Source organism: Trichechus manatus, unplaced genomic scaffold, assembly GCF_000243295.1.
Source record: "Trichechus manatus latirostris isolate Lorelei unplaced genomic scaffold, TriManLat1.0 scaffold00059, whole genome shotgun sequence".
Taxonomy (NCBI): domain Eukaryota; kingdom Metazoa; phylum Chordata; class Mammalia; order Sirenia; family Trichechidae; genus Trichechus; species Trichechus manatus.
The window spans coordinates 9883547-9904543 of record NW_004443995.1 but is presented as its reverse complement, the minus strand read 5'-3'; the positions used below and the strand labels follow the sequence as shown (position 1 = coordinate 9904543).

At 37.1% G+C, this 20997-nt stretch overlaps 1 protein-coding gene across 1 annotated transcript in view; it reads left to right on the top strand.

Annotated features, from left to right (window-relative positions):
- Window positions 1-20997, top strand: part of ARHGAP10 (Rho GTPase activating protein 10) — a 389415-nt gene that overhangs the window by 205931 nt on the left and 162487 nt on the right. Inside the window, exons 14-16 of the mRNA XM_004378836.2 lie at window positions 1906-1980; window positions 9272-9359; window positions 19423-19481. Coding sequence (XP_004378893.1) covers window positions 1906-1980; window positions 9272-9359; window positions 19423-19481 — 222 coding nt within the window. The remainder of the gene's footprint in view (window positions 1-1905; window positions 1981-9271; window positions 9360-19422; window positions 19482-20997) is intronic.

The window sequence follows — 20997 nt, the reverse complement described above, 5'->3', positions numbered from 1 at the left end:
ACAGAAATGCCACCAGAGATTACATGATAGAATTTTGCAAGACCAATGACTCATTCTTTGCAAATACCTTTTTTCAGCAACATAAATGATCACTGTACATGTGGACCTTGCCAGATGGAATAAACAGGAATCAATTGGATTACATCTGTGGAAAGAGACGATGGAGAAGCTCAGTATCATCGGTCAGACAAGGCCACCATCAATTGCTCGTATGCAAATTCAAGTTGAAAAAAATTCAAATGAGAGCCCAAGTACGTCCTTTGTGTGGGTAGCGTGTTACAATTTATAGAACACATGTTGGTAACACCTCATTTTCCTTCATCATGACACGTTATAGGATGCTGCGCTTGATCTCAGAAGAAGCATCCAGACTCAGAGAGGGTTCAGGCCTTGTCCCAGGTCTCAGAGCTAATGAGTGCCTGAGCTGTGACTAACATCCAGTTGTTTAGACTCTGTTAGTCTTCATCATCCCATGCAGGGAGGTAAAGAGAAGGTAAATCCCCTTGGGCAAAAATTCCATGGTCTTTTTTGGTTGTTGTTGTTTTAGAAACTTTGGGAATCAGAGGCATCATCTCCTTGTCAGCTAGTTGTGTTCTTGTTAGCTTTAACATGCATCGTGCAGAAAATAAACACACAGCCAGAAAGCTGCAACCCTTCAGAGGAGTGAAGATAGTAAGTCATCGTTTTCGAAAGTCAATATTTTATGATAAGAAAATTCAAGCATAAAAAAAAAAGAGAGTGGTACAGTGAACTCTCATGTTTTACCACTCAGATTCAGCAATGGTCAAGGTCTTGCCACATTTACTTCATCTGTTCCCTTCTCCTTCATAAAGCATATTTAAGATAGCTTACTTTCACCCCTACATTTTTCAGTATGCAGCTTTAAAAAATACGAGCATTTTCTTACATAACTTTAACACGCCACTCAATGTTTCTTGATTGCCTCAAGAATTTTCTTCTACTTAACAATTAGTGTATTCAAATCAAAATCCAAATAAGGCCATTTGTTTGATATACTAAGTTATGTTTGACAATAAGTTTTCTCCCCAATTGCCTTTATTTCTTCCCTGTTTTGCTCAGAGGTCCCTGGGTGGTGCAAACGGTTGTCTGCTAACCTAAATGTTTAACAGTTCAAACCCACCCTGCAGCACTGCAGAAAAAAGGCCTGGCGATCTGCTTCTGTAAAGATTACAACCAAGAAAACCCTATGGAGCAGTTCTCCTCTGTAACACATGGGATCGCCATGAGTTGGAATCAGCTCGACGGCATCGGGGTACTGTGCGCAGGGACACTTTGTTTTAGGTCTGTTCAGAGAGATGTGGCAGTGATTTGGTTTGTTTTGATGGAGAGCTTGCAGTGATACTCATTTGAATTTTCAGAGCTCTTTACTGGACAGAGCATGTAACAGCTCTTAAAAAGAAGTAGAGTTTTGCCTTAGCTTTAACTGAATTTCCGTGGTCTTCAGGAATCATCTGAACAGTTATTTCTTTCTGTGTACTAATCATTACCATATTATTTTTAAAAGGCTGAAACTTTTTAAGAAAAACGTCAACACCAAGTAAATGTAACAAATGTCCATTTTTATGAATCTTTATAAATTACATTGGTATGCATTTCAGGGTATCCACGAATACTGCTTAACTTGCTTATTTCATTAACATTGACTCATAATACTTTTTGTCCACACGCAGCATTGTTTTATGATACTATTTTCCATCCAAAACTCAAGAACACAAAGCTGCTAAAACAAGTTGCTAAACACTTGGCTTTTGTCAAACATCATTTTTATAGTCAACAAGAATGCTGCTAATGTGAGTTAGCAAAGATTCTGAATGTGACTGTCTGATGACACCTTTTAAAATATAACAGTCTTGTGTTTTGCTAACATTTTGTCTCTTCCAATAGGTATAAATGACCAAGGATTGTACAGAGTTGTGGGGGTGAGTTCAAAGGTCCAGAGACTTCTGAGTATGTTGATGGGTATGCCTCTTTTCTAATCATTTTTCAGTGCATTATTTGTTTATATGCATTGACTTCACAACTTAATACTCCATAGTAATGTACAGCATACTCGTGAATCTGTTCTTTTCTCCTGCTGCCTGAATCAATTTTCTCTTAAGCAGAGATGGTTGACTCAGAGAAGGATAGTGTATGCATCAGCAGTGATTATCCACTACTTCTTTGCTTATTAAGAAATGAAAGCAAAAAAAAAACAAAAAAGAAGTGCAGCTCATAGGGGAACATCTTCTTTTGCTTGCTTCTCTCAGGAAAGCAGCAGCCAGGCCCCTGAGATTTGCGTGGCATCCAAATTGTCTGTCCAGAGTCCTGACGGTACATTTGGTTGGACAAGACCAGTGGGACTCGCCCATTTTTATGGAGCTTCCCAAACTGTCATTTGACAGAAAGGGTCTGCTTCTCAGGGATTCATTGGTATTCAGAGTGGCTTGTTTCTAGTCTGCACCAGGCTTTTCTCCAGAACCATGCATGCTCCATCTGTGCTGATAACACAGTGTTCTTTGGCATTGCAGACCAGAAAGCCAGAAAGTGAATTCATTTTATTACCCCAGACATTATGCGAATGACAAAGCGCTTTTACATTACACACTGCTGTCAGTTCGGTGCCACCTGTAAGGCGCTCCACTTCCCTCCCCACTCCCCTACCGCAGAGCAGGCTGCCTCTTGAGCAGTGGTGATAACTCATCAGGCTGGAGGACCTGTATGTCAAACCAGTCTGTCATTATGACCTTGCTAAATATTAATTTATTTGATATCTCACTTTAATTAATCAATATTAACAATGCCCTCAGGTATGCTGTCAATGCATTTAAACCTGTCTGCCTCTGAAAGCACTGCAGTAAAGACTCATTTTTTAGGAAGCATAAACCCAGATGAATAAACTCAGCTGATGTGTTACTGATAGGATCAGTTGTTTGGCTGTATTTGAATTAAAGATTTAATAAGCAACAACCTTTCTTTAGCTATTTAACCACAGAAAAAATTACCCGTCATCAGTTGGAGAGCCTTATTAGAATACATTTGCTTTCATGGGCTGTTTTCATTTTCTTCCTCTCTGGTTTAACTTGGGCATGCAATTTTGGCAGTCAGATTTTCCTTTTTACCCTTAGTGGGCTCCAAGTGAAACAGACTCAGGTTGCCAGTGGTTCAGGAGCAGCTGGAAGAGTTTAATGGGATGACAGCATCTGCTTTTACTTAATTTTAAAATTAGAAACACTTCTCTCGTTTCCAGTATAGTGTTATAATCATTAGAACTGGAAGACTCTGTTGGTATGAGAATGAGAGATTTTGGCCAAAAGGCACACTTTGGTGGTAAATTGATCATAAGGATCCTGGCATCATTTTTATTCTCTTCTTGCTCATGTTTAAGAAAAGTTCAAACAAGAGTGTCTCTGTGGTCACCCTGAAGTGTTAAGCTGTCTCAAAATTTGTTCTGAAGCTCAAAGTCCATCTTGCTTTGTGCCCCTGAACTTAGTTGGTGGTTTCCTCTGCTCGTGGGAAGCATCCCGAGATAGTCCTTAACTTGCAAGGTGTTTTTAAATATCTAAACCCTCACAAATTCATGACCTGGAAAACTGTTTTACTTTTCATGAGCACAAGAGTGACATGGCCTAATTTAAATTGCTGGCAAGCGAAATGCTATCATTTTCAATAATATTATCCTGTAAACAGAGGAAGTTAGAGAATTGACGCAAGGGAAAGATACTGAATTGTTATTTCCTCATTAAGTAATTCATTTAAAAGGGCTACATAATATAAATGTCTTAAAATCTAGAGATAGCCCCTAGTGTGAATTTAACATGGTAAGTCACACACTTGTGATTTTTGTTAGCAGTAATACAGTTTTCTTGTTACTGTAAGGTTATCAACACAAACCTTAGCTCTTAATAAAATAGATTTATTTACTATTTCCTAGTCAATTTAAGATTTGCTTAAAATATTCCTTTTCTTTCATTCTGATGAAGTGTTCAAATTAAAATAATGTATTCCTCTTCTCAAAAAAGGATTTTAAAGAGTTTCTAAATCGTCATGTATGCACTTGCCCATGGATATTCTTCTCCATTTTTTCCCACCTTTCTGCATGGTTTTAAGGTTGTATATCTTAAAGAGGAAAAAGGTTGGGTGGGTCTGCCAAAACTTTAACACTGCTTATTTAAACCAATTAGTGTTATTTTGTTTTCCCCTAAATAAATTAATTCTGATGATTTTGCCAATTTGTGGTATATAAATATATACATATATATACACATTGCTGTCAAGTTGATTCTGACTCATAGCGATCCTATAAAGCAGAGTAGAACTGCCCCATAGGGCTTCCAAGGAGCCACTGGTGGATTCGAACTGCCGACGTTTTGGTTAGCAGCCTGAGCTCTTAAATACTGTGCCATCAGGGCTCCAATTTGTGGTATTAGGTAGTTATTTTTTTAAATTATTACTTATCCAGGTTATATGCTTATTTCATGTTTGAATTTTTCCAAAGCACATTTTGTCTGTAATTCATTTTTTCTCTGTAGAAATGGTAAATAGTATAATTTGTAAGTATCTGAGAAAAATGTTCCAAGACATTTTATCTCTCTTGATGAGAACTACCATTTACTTTTTACTTAGTTCTCTTTCTTCAGTTCCTTTTTTGTTCTGTTATTTTTAGTTCTCTTTAATTCTTGAAAGCTAATTAAGGTGCTTTGATACCGTTTTTTGTTATTACTGCTATTTTTACATAAAATGTTTTTATATTGTTTGTCTTAAATGTTTTAAGTGTTCTTTAAATACTCATATATAAAAAGCATGTGATGATTTCTAAAGAAAGGGGGAATGCTTAATCTCTTGAATGTTTTGTTCATTGTGCTTTAGATGAAAGTTTACAGAGCAGATTAGTTTTGCATTAAACAATTAATACACAGATTGTTTTGTGACATTTGTTGCCATCCCCACAATGTGTCAACACTCTACCCTTCTCGACCTTAGGTTCCCCATTACCAACTTGCCTGTCCCCTCCTGCCTTCTAGTCCTTGCCCCCGGGTTGGGAGGCCCATTTAGTCTCATTTTGTTTTATGGGCCTGTCTGATCTTTGGCTGAAGGGTGAACCTTCAGTACTGACTTAAAAGCGAGGCCTGGAGCCATACTCTTGGGGTTTCTCCAGTCTCCGTCAGACCAGTAAGTCTGAGTTAAAATTTTGTTCTATATTTTTCTCCAGCTCTGTCCCGGACCCTCTATTGTGATCCCTGTCAGAGCAGTTTAGAGAAAAAAAAAAATTCTTTCTTTCCATTATTTTCCTCCTTCTTCTCTCCTTCACCCAAAATCAATCTGAAGTAGGAATGGCAGCTGGCCATAGAAAAGTCTCTAAGTAGAGAAGTCATTTATACTCATCCAAGCCAGGTAAGGAGTGGGCAGCTGCTTTCCTTCCATGGCGTTGAGTTGCTTCCCTTCTGACTGGCCCTCCACCCTGGGAGCAGAAGGCCGCAGCAGTCTGCTCAATTTCCAGCAGCCTCCTAGCGCTTCTTTCGTTGGACCAAAGCTTTTTAAGTTCTTCAAAGAAAATGCCCAACGTGAGCAGTTGCCTTCCTTTCATTTACAGATCATTTTCCTTTCCTTCCCCTTTGCTGTCTAACGGAGGGCACACACAGTCTGGTAAGACAGTTTTTTTTTAATAGAAACTTGGAGCAGTTGGAGAAGGCAGGGAGAAATGTCAGATCAGGTGTCTGTGGTTGAGTCATGGTTTTTTAGTAAATGGGGTGAGAATGTTAAAGACTAATTACAGTCGTTGTGGCAGACTGGAACTGGTAGGAACTAGAATTGTCATTTATTCTTTCTTCTTCTTCCCTTTAAAATGAACATATCAGAGTAGGGAAAGGGAAATTGTGAGAATATATCGTAGTAGCTTGTGTGACCAGGTGAATTTGGCTGTTATTTCTAAATCTAATTTGCAAAAAAGGCTTGATGATTTTATCTATTTGTCTGTTCCTGCCTATCTGCCTATCTATCTGTCTATCTACTTTTAGACATAGAGCCATAGAAAACAAGAGATAACAAATATAATTTAGAAGCATTTATTTAAAAATACTACCTTGTTTAGTTTTACTTGTAGGACAGTTTTGTCACATAGATTGGACAAAAATTAAACTAAACTAAGTCAAGATTAGGGTAGGGTGCTAGCAGCTGCATAAAATAGTGCTTTGCATAAGGTTAGGAGAAAATTTGCGGTTTCAGAAAAAGAGCCACTGATTAGAACTATGAAACATTTATCCAAATAAAAAAACAACTGAGTCTGTGCATGTTAATTTAGATTTTTAACTAATGCATGAGGTGTTTGTTGTCCCTTTGTAAGAAAGGAAGTAAAATGTCTATCTAATTTACAGTGGAACATATGTCTTGAATGAACAATCCCAACTTTGAATCCCAAATAAATTATTAACAAATCCTACCTAGTCCCAGTGCATTGTAAAGGACTGCTAGGGATGAGAGGTATTTGAAAACGGTGAAAATTTAATAGGGGATTAAAACATAGACACTCTGTAGTCATTAGCTTCTAATGGGACAGCTGCTTTTTATTCCATGAAGTCAGAAGGATGACTTATTTTTCCATGGAGAGAATATGGTTCTCAAAATACAGAATGATAATTTGGTAGGAAGCTGAAAATAAAAGATTTCCTTTTAGAAATCCCCTTGAATTTTAAAGTGGTGATTTGCTGGTAGCAAGTTGATTGAAAATGTTATCTGATTTGTATTTTAAAATGAGATTTAAATAATTGATTTAATGAGAGAGAATATTCAGTTGCAGAAGGAATTGGTTGGCAAAGCCTTTAGAACAGAATTATTTAGTCCTAGTTATAAAGGATTGCACCTTTAATCAGGGTACTTAATTTGATTTTTTGAATGTATCTGTGACTTGTCTGACAAGCTCAGTAACAAATGAGCTCTGAATTGTAGAAACTGATCAAAATGTAATCAGTATCAGTTGCCATTGTTGTAGTTTATTGCACATTGCTGTCAGTTGCTGTAATCAAGAAATTTTGAAGTGCTTTAAAAGGTCTAGCTCTTTGAGTAATTGACTTCGTATGTATGATGTTATGGCTGTAAAATAACCATCACTTCCTGTTTTCCTTTATTTTCAAAGAGTTTGAGAATAGCATTCAGTTGTCATCTGTCCTTCCTCACACACAAACCTAAAACTTTTACGTGGCGTGCATGACTTAATGTGGTGGTCTCATTTGACAGGTTTTTCTTTTTAGTGCATTTAAAAAGATGTTTTCTTCTCTGTACAATGAAATAGACCAGAGGGAAAAAAAAACTTGTGTTTTTGGTCTTAGTGGAAATGTCACTCTGGAGTGAGGGAGAAATAAAGTCTCTTTCATGAATCTCTTGTTTTCTCCTTTGCATGATAAGACTATAGAAAACCAGGCTTGTTTTTATCGATTGTTTGATGTCTGTCTTAGTTTCATAGCACTGCCATTCTAGAAGTACCCCAAGTGGGTGGCTTCAAAGAACAGAAATTAATTTTCTCATAGTTCTATAGGCTAAAAGTCCAAATCAGTGTGTCAGTTGTGTCAGTTCCTTCCTTAGCATTTTCTTGGTTCCTTGGTGTCTCTGTGTCTAGTCTGTTTTTTTTTTTTGTAACTTAGAAATGATTAGATTTAAAACCCACCCTACTCAGATATGATCTAATTAACGTAACAAAGAAAACTGTATTTCCAAACAAGATTATATCTACAAGTATAGGAGTCAGAATTCTAAAAAAAATTTTTTTTGGCGGGTGGGGGCACAATGTAATCCATAACAATATCATTCATCAAAACCCATTTACTGCCCCCTCCCTTTGAGTAGGTACCAGCAGTGAATCCATGCACTTAATAGTGAATCGGTAGTAATGACCTGCTCTATTTAATCATTTATGAAAACATGTATACATTCCTGATTTGCTTTGATGTACATTATCTCCATTTTTTCAGATGGAGACTTTACACTCAGGTAGGGTGGAACTCACTTACCTGGGATGGCATGGCTGGTCAGGGTTGGTGCCAGGATTTCAGCCCAGGTTTGTGATGCTGATGCTATTCTCCTCCCTGTTGCCAAGCCACAGCTGTGTCTGGTGGCCCATGTTAAAGATCAAAGATGGCCCCATACTCAAGAGTGTTTGCCTTTCCCATCATACTTTCCTTTCATTTCAACCGGGATTGATTTTTCCTCTCCAGAATTTATTACCTCCTTAACCCCTTTCACCCCTTTTTTGGAGGGGGCACACATGCCTTTTTCTTTAGAGCTTACCAGCTATTTGAAAAGATATTTGGAAGAAACATGTCATTAACACACTTTTAGGAGAGGGAAAGCTAGTTTAATTTAGCATGAATATTAGGAGTTTTACACAGAGGCTTCCAATAAATATTTCCTGGATGAGTGTACAAACTGTACTGTTAATGTGAAAGATAACCCATAAATGACCTTGTAAATTTGTTCTGTGTAGTCATATTTCTGTTCTAGTCTTTAGAAAGGTAATATTTGAATACAAATCTTAGAAGTGAAAGTGAGGGACCAAGTTTATTATCCGTTTGCCCCCAGTGACTTGTTGGCATTCTAGTAACCATTTTATCATTAATGGTGTTGCCCCTGTTTCCTCTGTCATGACACAGGGTGGTAGCAGTAACACCACCTAAAACAAGTTAGATGCACACATACACTGAAAATGCCACATCCTCTGTGTCATGACTATAGAGTATATACCTTTAATAGTAACAGTAATACCTGTAATGATGATGATGATAATTAATAATAATAATAATAGCAGCTGTACATGAATTGGAGCCCTAGTGGTGCAGTAGTTAAGAGCTTGGCTGCTATCCAAAAGGTTGGCAGTTTGAATCCACCAACTGCTCCTTGGAAACCCTGTGGGGTAGTCCTGTTCTTTCCTATAGGGTCCCTGTGAGTTGGAATCGGCAATGGGTTTGGTTTTTGGTTTTGGATATGTGAATTGCAGTTGTGGATGTTGAAATGCTGTACCATGTTCAGTTTCCCCCTGCTTCCAGCTCAATATTTGTCCTTTTGCTCTGATCTCTACTACAGATTTTCTGAAATACTAGAAATGTCTGATAATAGCACATGGTTTATAGTGGTAAAGAAATTATATGTCATGTTTTTGTAGGAAACCATAGGATTAATTATTTGTACTTAGACTGTTTAAAAATGGGAGCTTTGTGAGTCAGTCAAGAGGGCCTTTGAGTGTTTCAAGGTTTTAAGTATTTGTTCATTCTTGCTTGCTCACTAGATGTAAAAACATGCAATGAGGTGGACCTGGAGAGTTCTGTTGATTGGGAGGTGAAGACGATAACAAGCGCCCTAAAACAGTATTTGAGGTAAGTCATCTCTCAGTAACAGAAGAAAAAAACAGACTGTTCAGAGATCTGACATAACTTAGATGCCGACTCTGTACATAAATTCAATGTTTAAGTTAAACCCTATAAAAAGAAGAACATTTACGAGATGTCTAATAGTGTCCCTGAAAGTGAGCTAACTAGTAGTGAACATTAATTTTTAGGTAAATTGCAACAGAACTTAGATGACTTTGAAACAGACCTGGGCCTTGAAATTGATGTCTATTATATACATGATATTTAGAAATTAAATACTGTGAAACAATGAGAAAAAAGGATATTCTTTGAATTCCATACAATCTTTTACTAAGTTTTAGGATAAAAAGGAAGATTTTTTAGTTTAAGTTTATAAACCTTTTGAATTCAGACTTAATGATGATAATACAACAAGCGCAAAGCTATTTGGAAAGACATGGACTTGAGGAGCTTTTAAGATGAACTTAAGTTTTACATTCATTACAGAAAATATCTAGGACTGGAGTTAGAAAAGGTTCAACATTTTTATGAGTCATCACCCTTTATTAAAAATAAATAAAGGTATTTATGAGAAAAAGCCTGGGGTTAGATGAAGAATAAGTATGAAAAAAGTAAAAAAAAAATAAAAGAATAAAAAAAGTCATGACTGTTTTAATTCATACAGGCCTTCTCCCTCCCCCTCCACAACACACATAGGCATTTATTTGATGAACTTGGGTCATTTTTTTAAAATAGAATTTTCTACATTTTAGAGATGGCTGATGGTATCCTCATGGTGCCATTTAACATGTTTCCCTAGCCTGTCAACTGATCGTGGTTTCTATAAACTATTAGATCTATAGATTTCATTAGATTCAGGTTAGGTTTTTTTTGTTGCTGTTGTTTTTCAAGAATGCATCCTAGTGGTGCTGTGCTTTTACTGTTGTATCACATCAGGAGGCCTGTGTTCTCTGGTTTCCCACGTTTAATGATATTAAAATTTATCAGTGGGTTCAGGTCTATCTTACTTATTTTAGAGTACTTAATTTTAGCAAAATGTTTTTAATCATTGTTTTAATTTTTTTTGTACACAGCTATTAAAAAAACTGTTGTTTTTTTCTTGGTCAGTAAAGGGATGAAATTAAGGCTAAATCCATGCACGTACATCTGGACTGCCACTGATAGTGATGGAACTGGCTTAGATGAGGATTATGGTAAAAATGAATCTGGGTGGCCACTACCCTAGGTTTAGAATGTAACCTTCCCGAGGCTAGGCATCTTATGTGTCTTGTTCATTATCCCCAGCATCTAGAACTGTGGTTGTCACTCAAATATTAGAGCAGTAGTTCTCAACTAGGGATGATTTTGTCTGCCTAGGGGACATTTGACAATATCTGGAGACATTTTTGGTTGTTATGATGGGACATGGGGGAAGGAGGTGGATGCTACTGGCATCTAATTTGTTATACTTAACAATGTACACATTCTGCTCGAATGTAATAAAGTAATTATCATAAGATGACAGATGCCTTGGGAGATTTGAAAGTTAGACTGCTGTTCTTTACCATTATGTTATTTTTAGCACCTCAAATGCAGTAATTAGTATTTAATTGGCACTTTTTCTGGTTATCCACAAAATGGGAGAAAACTGAGTTTTTATTTACCTCCATTTTGGCTCCACAGGCCTGGCCCAAGCAAGTGTGTTTCTTTCAGCACAGGAGGTAACACAGCGTGGTGGCCTCTGGATCCAGCTTACCTGGATTGGAATCCCAGCTCTTCCACTTACAGCATGATTCAGAGCTCTTTCTCACCAGTAAAGCTCTTGCCCTTGAACTTTTCTCACAGCTAATAACTCAGCCACCTCATTGGCTTGGGGGTTGGCTGTATCTGGAGGGAAATATCCAAATCTCCCAACCCAAAAAACCAAACTCATTGCCATTGAGTCGATTTTCTTTCATAATGACCATATAAGACAGAGTACAACTGCTCCGTACGGTTTCCTAGGCTGTAATCTTCACAGACTATGACTAATCTGTCAGTTTGTCATACTGTGGCGACTTATGTGTTGCTGTGATGTTGGAAGCTATGCCACCAGTATTTCAAATACCAGCAGGGTCGCCCATGGTGGACAGGTTTCAGGGGAGCTTCCAGACTAAGACAGACTAGGAAGAAGGAACTGGCGATCTACTTCTAAAAAAATTGGCCAGTGGAAACCTTATAAATAGCAGCAGAATATTGACTGATAGAGTGCTAGAAGATGAGCCCCTGAGGTTGGAAGGAGTCCAAAATATGACTAGGGAAGAGCTGCCTCCTCAAAGTAGAGTTGACCTGAGTGATGTGGATGGAGTAAAGTTTTCGTCCCGCCCCTTCATTTGCTGATGTAGCATGACTCGAAATAAAAAGAAACAGCTGCAAACATCCATTAATAATCAGGATGTGGAATGTATGAAGTAGGAAAATTGGAATTTGTCTAGAATGAAATGGAACGCTTGAAGGTAGATATCCTAGGCATTAGTGAGCTGAAATGGACTGGTATTGGCCATTTTGAACTGGAGAGTCATGAAGTCTACTATGTTGGGAATGACAAATTGAAGAGGAACAGCGTCACATTCATTGTCAAAAAGAACATTCAGGATCTATCCTGAAGCACAACACTGTCAGTGATAGGATAATATCCATACATCTATGAGGAAGACCAGTTAATACAACTATTATTCAAATTTATGCACCAACTTCTAATGCCAAAGATGAAATTGAAGATTTTTACCAACTTCTGCAGTCTTAAATTGATCGAACACACAATCAAGATGCATTGGTAATGACTGGCAATTGAAATGCAAAAATTGGAAACAAAGAAGAAGGATCAGTAGTTGGATAATATGGCCTTGGTGATAGAAACAACGCCAGAAAGCGCATGATAGAATTTTGCGAGACCAATTACCTATTCATTGGAAATACCTTTTCAACAACATAAACAGTGACTATACATGTGGACCTCACCGGATGGAATACACAGGAATCAAATCAACTACATCTGTGGAAAGAAACGGTGGAGAAGCTCAATATCATCAGTCAGAACAAGGCCAGGGGCCAATTGCAGAACACATCATCAATTGCACATATGCAGGTTCAAGCTGAAGCTAAAGAAATTAAAATGAGCCCGTGAGAGCCAAAGTATGACCATATATATATCCCACCTGAATTAAGAAACCATTTCAAGAATAGATCTGATGCATTGAACACTAATGACATCAAGCACATCATACATGAAGAAAGCAAAAAGTCATTAAAAAGATAGGAAAGAAAGACCAAAATGGATGTCAGAAGAGACTCTGAAACTTTCTCTTAAACATATACTAGCTAAAGCAAATGGAAGAAATGATGAAGTAAAAGAGCCAAAGAGAAGATTTCAAAGGGTAGCTCAGGAAGACAAAATATTATAATAACGTGCCAAGACCTGGAAGTACAAAACCAAAAGGGAAGAACATGCTCGACATTTCTCAAGCTGAAAGAACTGAAGAAAAAATTCAAGACTGAAGTTACAAAATTGAAGAATTCTATGGACAAAATATTGAACAATGCAGGAAGCATCAAAAGAAGATGGAAAGAATACACAGAGTCACGGTACCAAAAAGAACTGATCAACTTGCAACCATTTCAGGAGGTAGCATATAATCAAGAACCACTGGTATGGAAGGAAGAAGTCTAAGCTGCACTGAAGGCATTCGTGAAAAACAAGCCTCCAGGGATTGACGGAATACCAGTTGAGATGTTTCAACAAACGTATGCAACACTGGAAGCGTTTACTCCTCTATGCCAAGAAACTGGAAATATAACTACCTTGCCAATTGACTGGAAGAGATTTGTACCCATTCCAAAGGTGATCCAACAGAATGTGGAAATCATCGAACAATATTAATATCACACACAAGTAAAATTTTGCTGAAGATAATCCAAAAACAATTGCAGAAGTACATCAACAGGGAACTGCCAGAAATTCAAGCTGTGAGGACATGGAACGACGGTTATCATTGCTAATGTCAGATGGATCTTGGGTGAAAGCATAGAACACCAGAAAGGTGTTTATCTATGTTTCATAGACTATGCAGATATGCTCGATTGTGTGGATCATAACAAATTATGGCTATCATTGTGAAGAATGGGAATTCCAGAACACTTAGTTGTGCTCATATAGAACTTGTACATAGACCAAGAGGCAGTTGTTTGAACAGAATAAGGGGATACTGCGTGGTTTAAAGTCAGGAAAGGTGTGCATCAGGGTTGTATCCTTTCACCATATCTATTCAGTTTGTATGCTGAGCAAATAATCTGAGAAGCTGAGCTATACGAAGAAAAACGTGGCATCAGGATTGGAGGAAGACTTGTTAACAACTTGCAATATGCAGATAACACAACCTTCCTTGCTGAAAGCAAAGAGTACTTGAACTACTTACTGATGAAGATCAAAGACTGTAGCCTTCAGTATAAATTACACCTCAACATCAAGAAAACAAAAAGTCCTCAGGACTGGGCCAATAAGCAACATCATGATAAACAGAGACAATATTGTCGTCAAGAATTTTATTTTACTTGGATCCACAATCAATGCCCATGGTAGCAGCAGTGAAGGAATCAAACAACATATTTTATTGGGCAGAGCTGCTGCAAAAGGCCTCTTTAAAGTGTTAAAAAGCAAAGATGTCACTTTAAGGAGTAAAGTGCACCTGACCCAAGCCATGGTATTTTCAGTCGCCTCCTATGCATGCGAAAGCTGGACAATGAATAAGGAAGACCGAAGACGAATTGATGCCTTTGAATTATGGTGTTGGCAAAGAATACTAAATATACAATGGACTGCCAGAAGAGTGAACAAATCTGTCTTGGAAGAAGTACAGCCAGAAGGCTCATTAGAAGCAAGGATGGCAAGTCTCATGTAGTTTGGACGTATTATTAGGAGGAACCAGTCCCTGGAGAAGGACAACATGCTTGATAAAGTAGAAGGTCAGCAAAAAAGAGGAAGACCCTCAGTGAGAGAGATTGACACAGTGGCTGCCACAGTGGGCTCAAACATAGTAATGATTGTGAAGATGGTGCAGGACCAAGCAGTGTTTCATTCTGCTGTACATAGGGTCCCTATGAGTCAGAATTGACTTGACAGGATCTAACAGTTTTCACTGAGGCAGACTTGCACATCTTTCTCCCTGGTGGATTTGAACCACGGACGTTTTCGTTAGCAGCTAAATGTTTAACTACTACACTACCAGAGCTCCTTATTTCCCCCCAAAACCAAACTAAAACAAGAAGCAAAACCTACAGGGATATGGAGAAGAAAAAGATGTGCAATTGACATATATATGGCATTTCCCTTGTTCTTCTGCTGATTTGGGGCAATTTTTTTTTTTTTTTTATTTCTAGTGTTTATGGGGCTGAATACCAGGTTTGATTGATTCCTTATCTATGGAGACTGTAAATTTGATTTCCAGCAGTGTGTTTCTTACAAGTTTCCCACTGTGAGGGGACAAATTAGCTGTTTTGTGACATTTCTAGTAAAATGATTTGTCCTGGAGGAAACTTCTTTTTAAGCCTGGTAATTGGAATTGGGCTTTTTGTGAAGGAAACTCCAGTTTAGGTAAATATTATGATTTATATTCCCAGACAGATCCTGACGGGTGGCAAGCAGGGGTGGCTCAAATATACGTCAGGTGGGAGTCAGAGTTACAGTGACTCAGTATATCAGATTTTATGTGGGGAACTTGTCACTTTTATTACTGCTTTCCCAACATTTACAACATTTATTTTTTTATGTTGCATTGCCTAGAGAGACATATGGATGGCAATGATATAAGTAGGTGGTAGAAGATATTTAGATATGAATTCATTTTTACTGAAAAAGAAATGCTCTCTATGGTTTTTTTTAAGGTCTCTGATTTTTTTCCTCCTCCGTTTTCAGCACCGTCTAACTTTCCTTCTTTGCCTGATAACTATTTTCATTCTTTGCCATTTCCTGCAAGTCCATTTTTTGAAACAAAATCTGCCAAAAAGGGTTTACTTCTGATCAGTCCTTCTTTTCTTTTTACACAGGCTGTGGTATAGTTGATTTTTTTTTTAAATGAGAGTGTAAGGGAAGAAGGGGAGGGAGAGAGGAAAGAAGACACTAACAGCTTTGCTTTACTAATGCTTTACGTTTTGTCTGTCTGTGGTTGCCATTGTGTGTGTGTGTGTGTGTGTGTGTGTGTGTGTGTGTGTGTGTACCATCCGTTAACTCCTTGCTGTTGAGTCGATTGCGACTCATAGCAACTGTATAGGACAGAGTAGAACTGCCCCATAGGGTTTCCAAGGCTGTAATCTTTACGGAAGCAGACTGCCACATTTTCCTCCCATTGAGCTTCTGGTAGGTTCAAACTGCAGACTTTTCAGTTAGCAGCTGAGCGCTTAACTGCTCGCCACCAGGGCTTTGTGTGTATCGCAGCATCCTAAATTGTATGCAAGGAACAAACATTTTTGCATCCATTTTCATTTATTTTTAAAATAACTTAATTGACATACAATAAGCTGCACATACCTGAAGTGTACATTTTGATAAGTTTTGACAGATGTCTCTACTATCACTACAGTCAAGATAGTAAACATATCCGTCTCCCCCAAATTCTCGTGCTCCTTGGTAATCCTTCGCTCTTCTCACTCCTTCATCCCTAGGTGACCACTGATCTGCTTCTTGTCACCAACATTAATTTGCATTTACTAGAATTTCATGTAAATGACATTATATAAAGTATGTACTCTTTTCTTAAAATAAAAAAAAATCTGTATTTTTTCACTCAGTGTAATTAATTTGAGATTTGAACTGCCGGCCTTTTGGTTAACAGCCGAGCTCTTAACCACTGTGCCACCAGGGCTCCCATCCATGTTGTAGCATGCACCAATAGTTCATTCCTTCTTATTACTAGCTAGTTTTCTCTTGTATGGATACACCAGAGTTTTTAGTGTCTGTTCACCTATTATGGATATTTGGGTTGTTTGCAGTTTTTGGCTGTTGCAAATGAAGTTACTAAAAACATTAGTATATAAATCTTTGAATGGATGTATGCTTTTATTTCTTTTGAGTAAATACCTAGGAGTGCAATGACTGGATCATATGGCCGATGTATGTTTAACATTTTGGGACACTGGCAAACTGTTTTCTAAAGTGTTTGTACCCCTGTGCATTCCCACTGACAGTGTACAGGAGTTCCATTTCCTCTGCATTCTTGCCAACATTTCATATGTCAGTCTTTTTAATTTTAGTTCTTCTAATAGGTATGCGGTGGTATCTCATTATGGACTTAATTTATGCTTTCCTAATGACTACTGATACTGAACATTCTCTCATGCAGTTATTTGCCATCTGTGTATAATCTTTGGTGAAGTGTCTATTCATGTCCTTTGCCTAAATTTTTTTTACATCATGTTTTTTTTTTTTATTATTATTGTGCTTTGAATGTTCTTTATATATTATGGATACAAGTCCTTTCTCAGGTGATATACTTTGTGGATGTTTTCTCTTAAGTCTGTGGCTTGTCTTTTCATTCTCTTAATCGTGTCTTTCAAAGGGTAGAAGTTTTTAATTTTGATGAAGTCTAGTTGTGCTTTTGGTGTTGTATCAAGAAATTTCTGTGTAAGGGAAGGTCACAAAGATTTTCTTCTAGAAGTTTTATAGTTTTAAGTTTAAGATATAGATCTATGATCTATTTTGAGTTAAGATATGGGTCAGAGATCATTTTTGCATATGGATGTCCAGTTGTTCAGTTACCATTTGTGGGAAAGACTATCCTTTCTCCACTGAACTGTCTATTGAGATGACCATACAGTTTTCCTTTTTTAGTTTGTTAATGTAGTGAATTGTACTGACTTTGAAAAATCGTTAAGCCAGTATTTCATTCCTGTGATAAACTTAACTTGGTCATGATATAGTATTCTTTCTTTTTATATATATATTGTTGATTTGATTTGCTAACACTTAATTTAAAATATTTGCATCTATGTTCATGAATGATATTCATTTGTAGTTTTCTTGTACTGTCTTTGGTTTTGGTATCAGGGTAATGCTGATACCAAATGAGTTAGGAAGTATTCTCTTTCATTTTCTGGAAGAGTTTGTATAGAGTTGTTATTATTTCTACCTTAATTGTCTGGTAGAATATACCAGTGAAGTCATCTGGGCCTGGAGTTTTGGTAATGTCAAGATTTTTAACTATAAATTCAGTTTCTTTAATAGATATAGGGCTATTCAGGTTGCCTAATTCTTTTTGAGTGATCTTTAGTAGTTTGTGTCTTTCAACAAATTTGTCCATTTCGTCTAAATTATTGAATATATAGGCATAAAATTGTTAATAATATTCCCTTATTTTCTTTTAATATCATTAGACTCTGCAGTGATGTCACCTTTCTCATTCCCAATATTGGTAATCTTTTTTTTTCGCTTATTTTTTCCTAATTGTTATGGTTCAATTTATCATCTTTATTGATCATCTTATAGAACCAGCTTTTGGATTTATGTATTTTCTCTGTTTCATTGATTTTGTTTTGTTCTTTATTTCTCTGTTCTCCTGCTTACTTTAGATTCAATTTCATCTTTTTCCTAACTCCCTAAGGTAGAAAGTGACTTCATTGATTTAAGTCCTTTCTTCTTTTCTGCTGTACAACAACTCCCAAATTCTGATATGTGGTAATATTTCATTTTTGTTCAGTTCAAAATACTTCTTAATTTCCCTTTATTTGGAGTTTTCTAGATGTCTTTCTGTTATTGATTTCTAATTCAGTTTTTATTGTAATCAGAGACCATACTTTGTATGACTTGAATTCTTTTAAATTTATTGAGACTTGTTTTATGGCCCAGAATATGGTCTATGTGGCAAATGTTCTATGTGCACTGGGAAATAATGATATTTTTCTGCTTTTGGGTGGAGTCTTATTTAGGAATGCCGGTTCAAGTTGGTTAGCAGTTTTATTAAAATTTTCAATAGCATTGCTGATTTTCTGTCTCCTTGTTCTATCAATTATTGAGAGAGGTATTTAAACCTCTAACTAGAGTTGTGGATTTGTCTGTTTCACCTTGCAGTTCTGTCATTTTTGCTTCATGTACGTTCAAGCTGTTATTAGATCCATTAACATTTAAAATTATTTTGTCTTCTGGATGAACTGAACCTTTTATCCATCTGAAATGACCTTCTCTATCCCTGGCAATATTCTTGGCTTTTGCATATGCTTAAGTTTTTTGTATGCGTTCTTGATTTTTTGTTTTTAAACATTTGAAGAGGAATTTCTGAGTTATAAGATATAAACCTTTTAAAGGTTCTTATATCTTGCCAGGTTTCCCTCTAGAAAGACTATACAGATTGATACTTGCCTAAGTGTTGTTGAGATGTTTATAATGTTAGGAGATCTGGGCTTTTGAATATTAAAATACGTAGCAAGGTTGACTAACTGTAGCATCCTGTTGACCACAGGATAAAATATACTACCATTTATGTAATCATTTCAGTTTCATAGAAAATCAAAGGGATGTGTATATTTTTCACATTGTCATTAATTTTATTTCATATCTCTTTGTTGTTTTATTGGCATAAACCAAAAATGGGTATCTTACTTTTACAATGGAGATATGTGAAAGGAAAGGATTTGGTGTAAGTTTTTTTCTGTACTTTTTGTGCCATCTTCAGTTAACATCCTAGACATCATTTTCGAAGTTGCATGCTTACATTTGGTTGGGTAGAATGTTTCGCTTTAAAACGTTTGGAAGAAGTTTCATATATAAAACCAGACGTTTATAAAGGTACTTTCCAAGAGTAGATGTGAAATACTGCATGTTTAGATCTGGTAGGGGCTGGTGGCTGCTGAAGCTATGATAGTGCCTGGTACAAGTAGCACTTAATAATGTGATCTATCTGATGTATGTATCCTTTTGATATGTAAAGGTATTCTCTAGGGAAGTTTTTCCACATTAACTAAAAAAATGTGCAGTATATCTACCACACTTTTATAAAAAGTAAACACACACTGAGGTGGACTGTTTGGATTTGTATGGTAATTCTGAGCTATCTTTTTCCTACAGGAGTCTTCCGGAGCCTCTCATGACCTATGAGTTACATGGACATTTCATTGTTCCAGCCAGTGAGTATTTATTAGAGGCGCATAAAAGTAGTTTTGTGTTTGATAGTGTGCGTGAACTGAAATTTTCATGTGAAAAATTTAACTTAATGTTACTGTAATCTGTTAAAAATAGAAACCACTTTAGATGTTACAGTTTTTCTTCCCTTTTAGAAGTTGAAGAAAAGGAACAATTAAATATACTTCTTAATTAATTCTCATTTATGTATTGGCTACTGTGAGCTAGGCAATGGCAGACACTAGATATATGTAGACTGAATTCCTACACCCAGGAGCCAATTTTCTAGCAAATATTCAGGCATACACACCTCTCACTATGTCAAAAAATATATGTTATAATAATGACATCAGCAAAATACTATGGGAACACAGAAGTATTTAACTTACAGAAGGTTTGGGGAAGATTAGCAGATTTGGAAAGATTAGCAGGTTGGAAATGGCTTCACATGGAAAGATATTTAGATGGAAATTACAGGCAGAAGGGATATTATAAGATAATGCCAGAAGCCCAAACAATATATATATATACATATTTTTATTGAACTTTAGATGAAGGTTTACAGAAGAAGTAGTTTCTCATTAAACAGTTAGTACACATATTGTTTTATGACATAGGTTAACAACCCTACGACATGTCAACACACTCCCTTCTCGACCTTGGGTTCCCTATTACCAGCTTTCCTGTCCCCTCCAGCCTTCTAGTCCTTGTCCCTGGGCTGTTGTGCCCCATTAGTCTTGTTTTGTTTTATGGACCTGTCTAATCTTTGGCTGAAGGGTGAACCTTGGAAGTGACTTCATTACTGAGCTAAAAGGGTGTCCAGGGGCCATACTCTTAAGAGTTTCTCCTGTCTCTGTCAGGCCAGTAAGTCTGGTCTTTGTGAGTTAGAGTTTTGTTCTACATTTTTCTTCAGCTCTGTCCGGGACCCTCTGTTGTGATTCCTGTCAGAGCAGTCAGTGGTGGTAGCTGGGCACCATCCGGTTGTACTGTACTCAGTCTGATGGAGGCCATGGTAGTTGTGGTCCATTAGTCCTTTGGACTAATCTTTCCCTTGTATCTTTAGTTTTCTTCATTCTCCCTTGCTCCTGAAGGGTTGAGACCAGTGGAGTATCTTAGATGGCTGCTCACAGGCTTTTAAGACCCCAGACGTTACTTGCCAAGGTAGAATGCAGAACATTTTCTTTATAAACTATGTTATGCCAGTTGAGCTAGATGTTCCCCGAGACCATGGTCCCCACAGCCCTCAGCCTAGCAATTCGATCCCTCAGGGAGTTTGTATGTATCTATGGAGCTTCCATGACCTTGCCTTGAACAAGTTGTGCTGGCTTCCCCAGTACTGTGTACTGTCTTACCCTGCACCAAAGTTACCGCTTACTGTTGTCTATTTAGCATTCCCCGACACATCCCTCCCTCATAACCATCAAAGATTGTTTCTTTTTGTGTGTAAACCTTTTCGTGAGTTTTTACAGTAGTGGTCTTATACAGTATTTGTCCTTTTGTGATTGACTTATTTCACTCAGC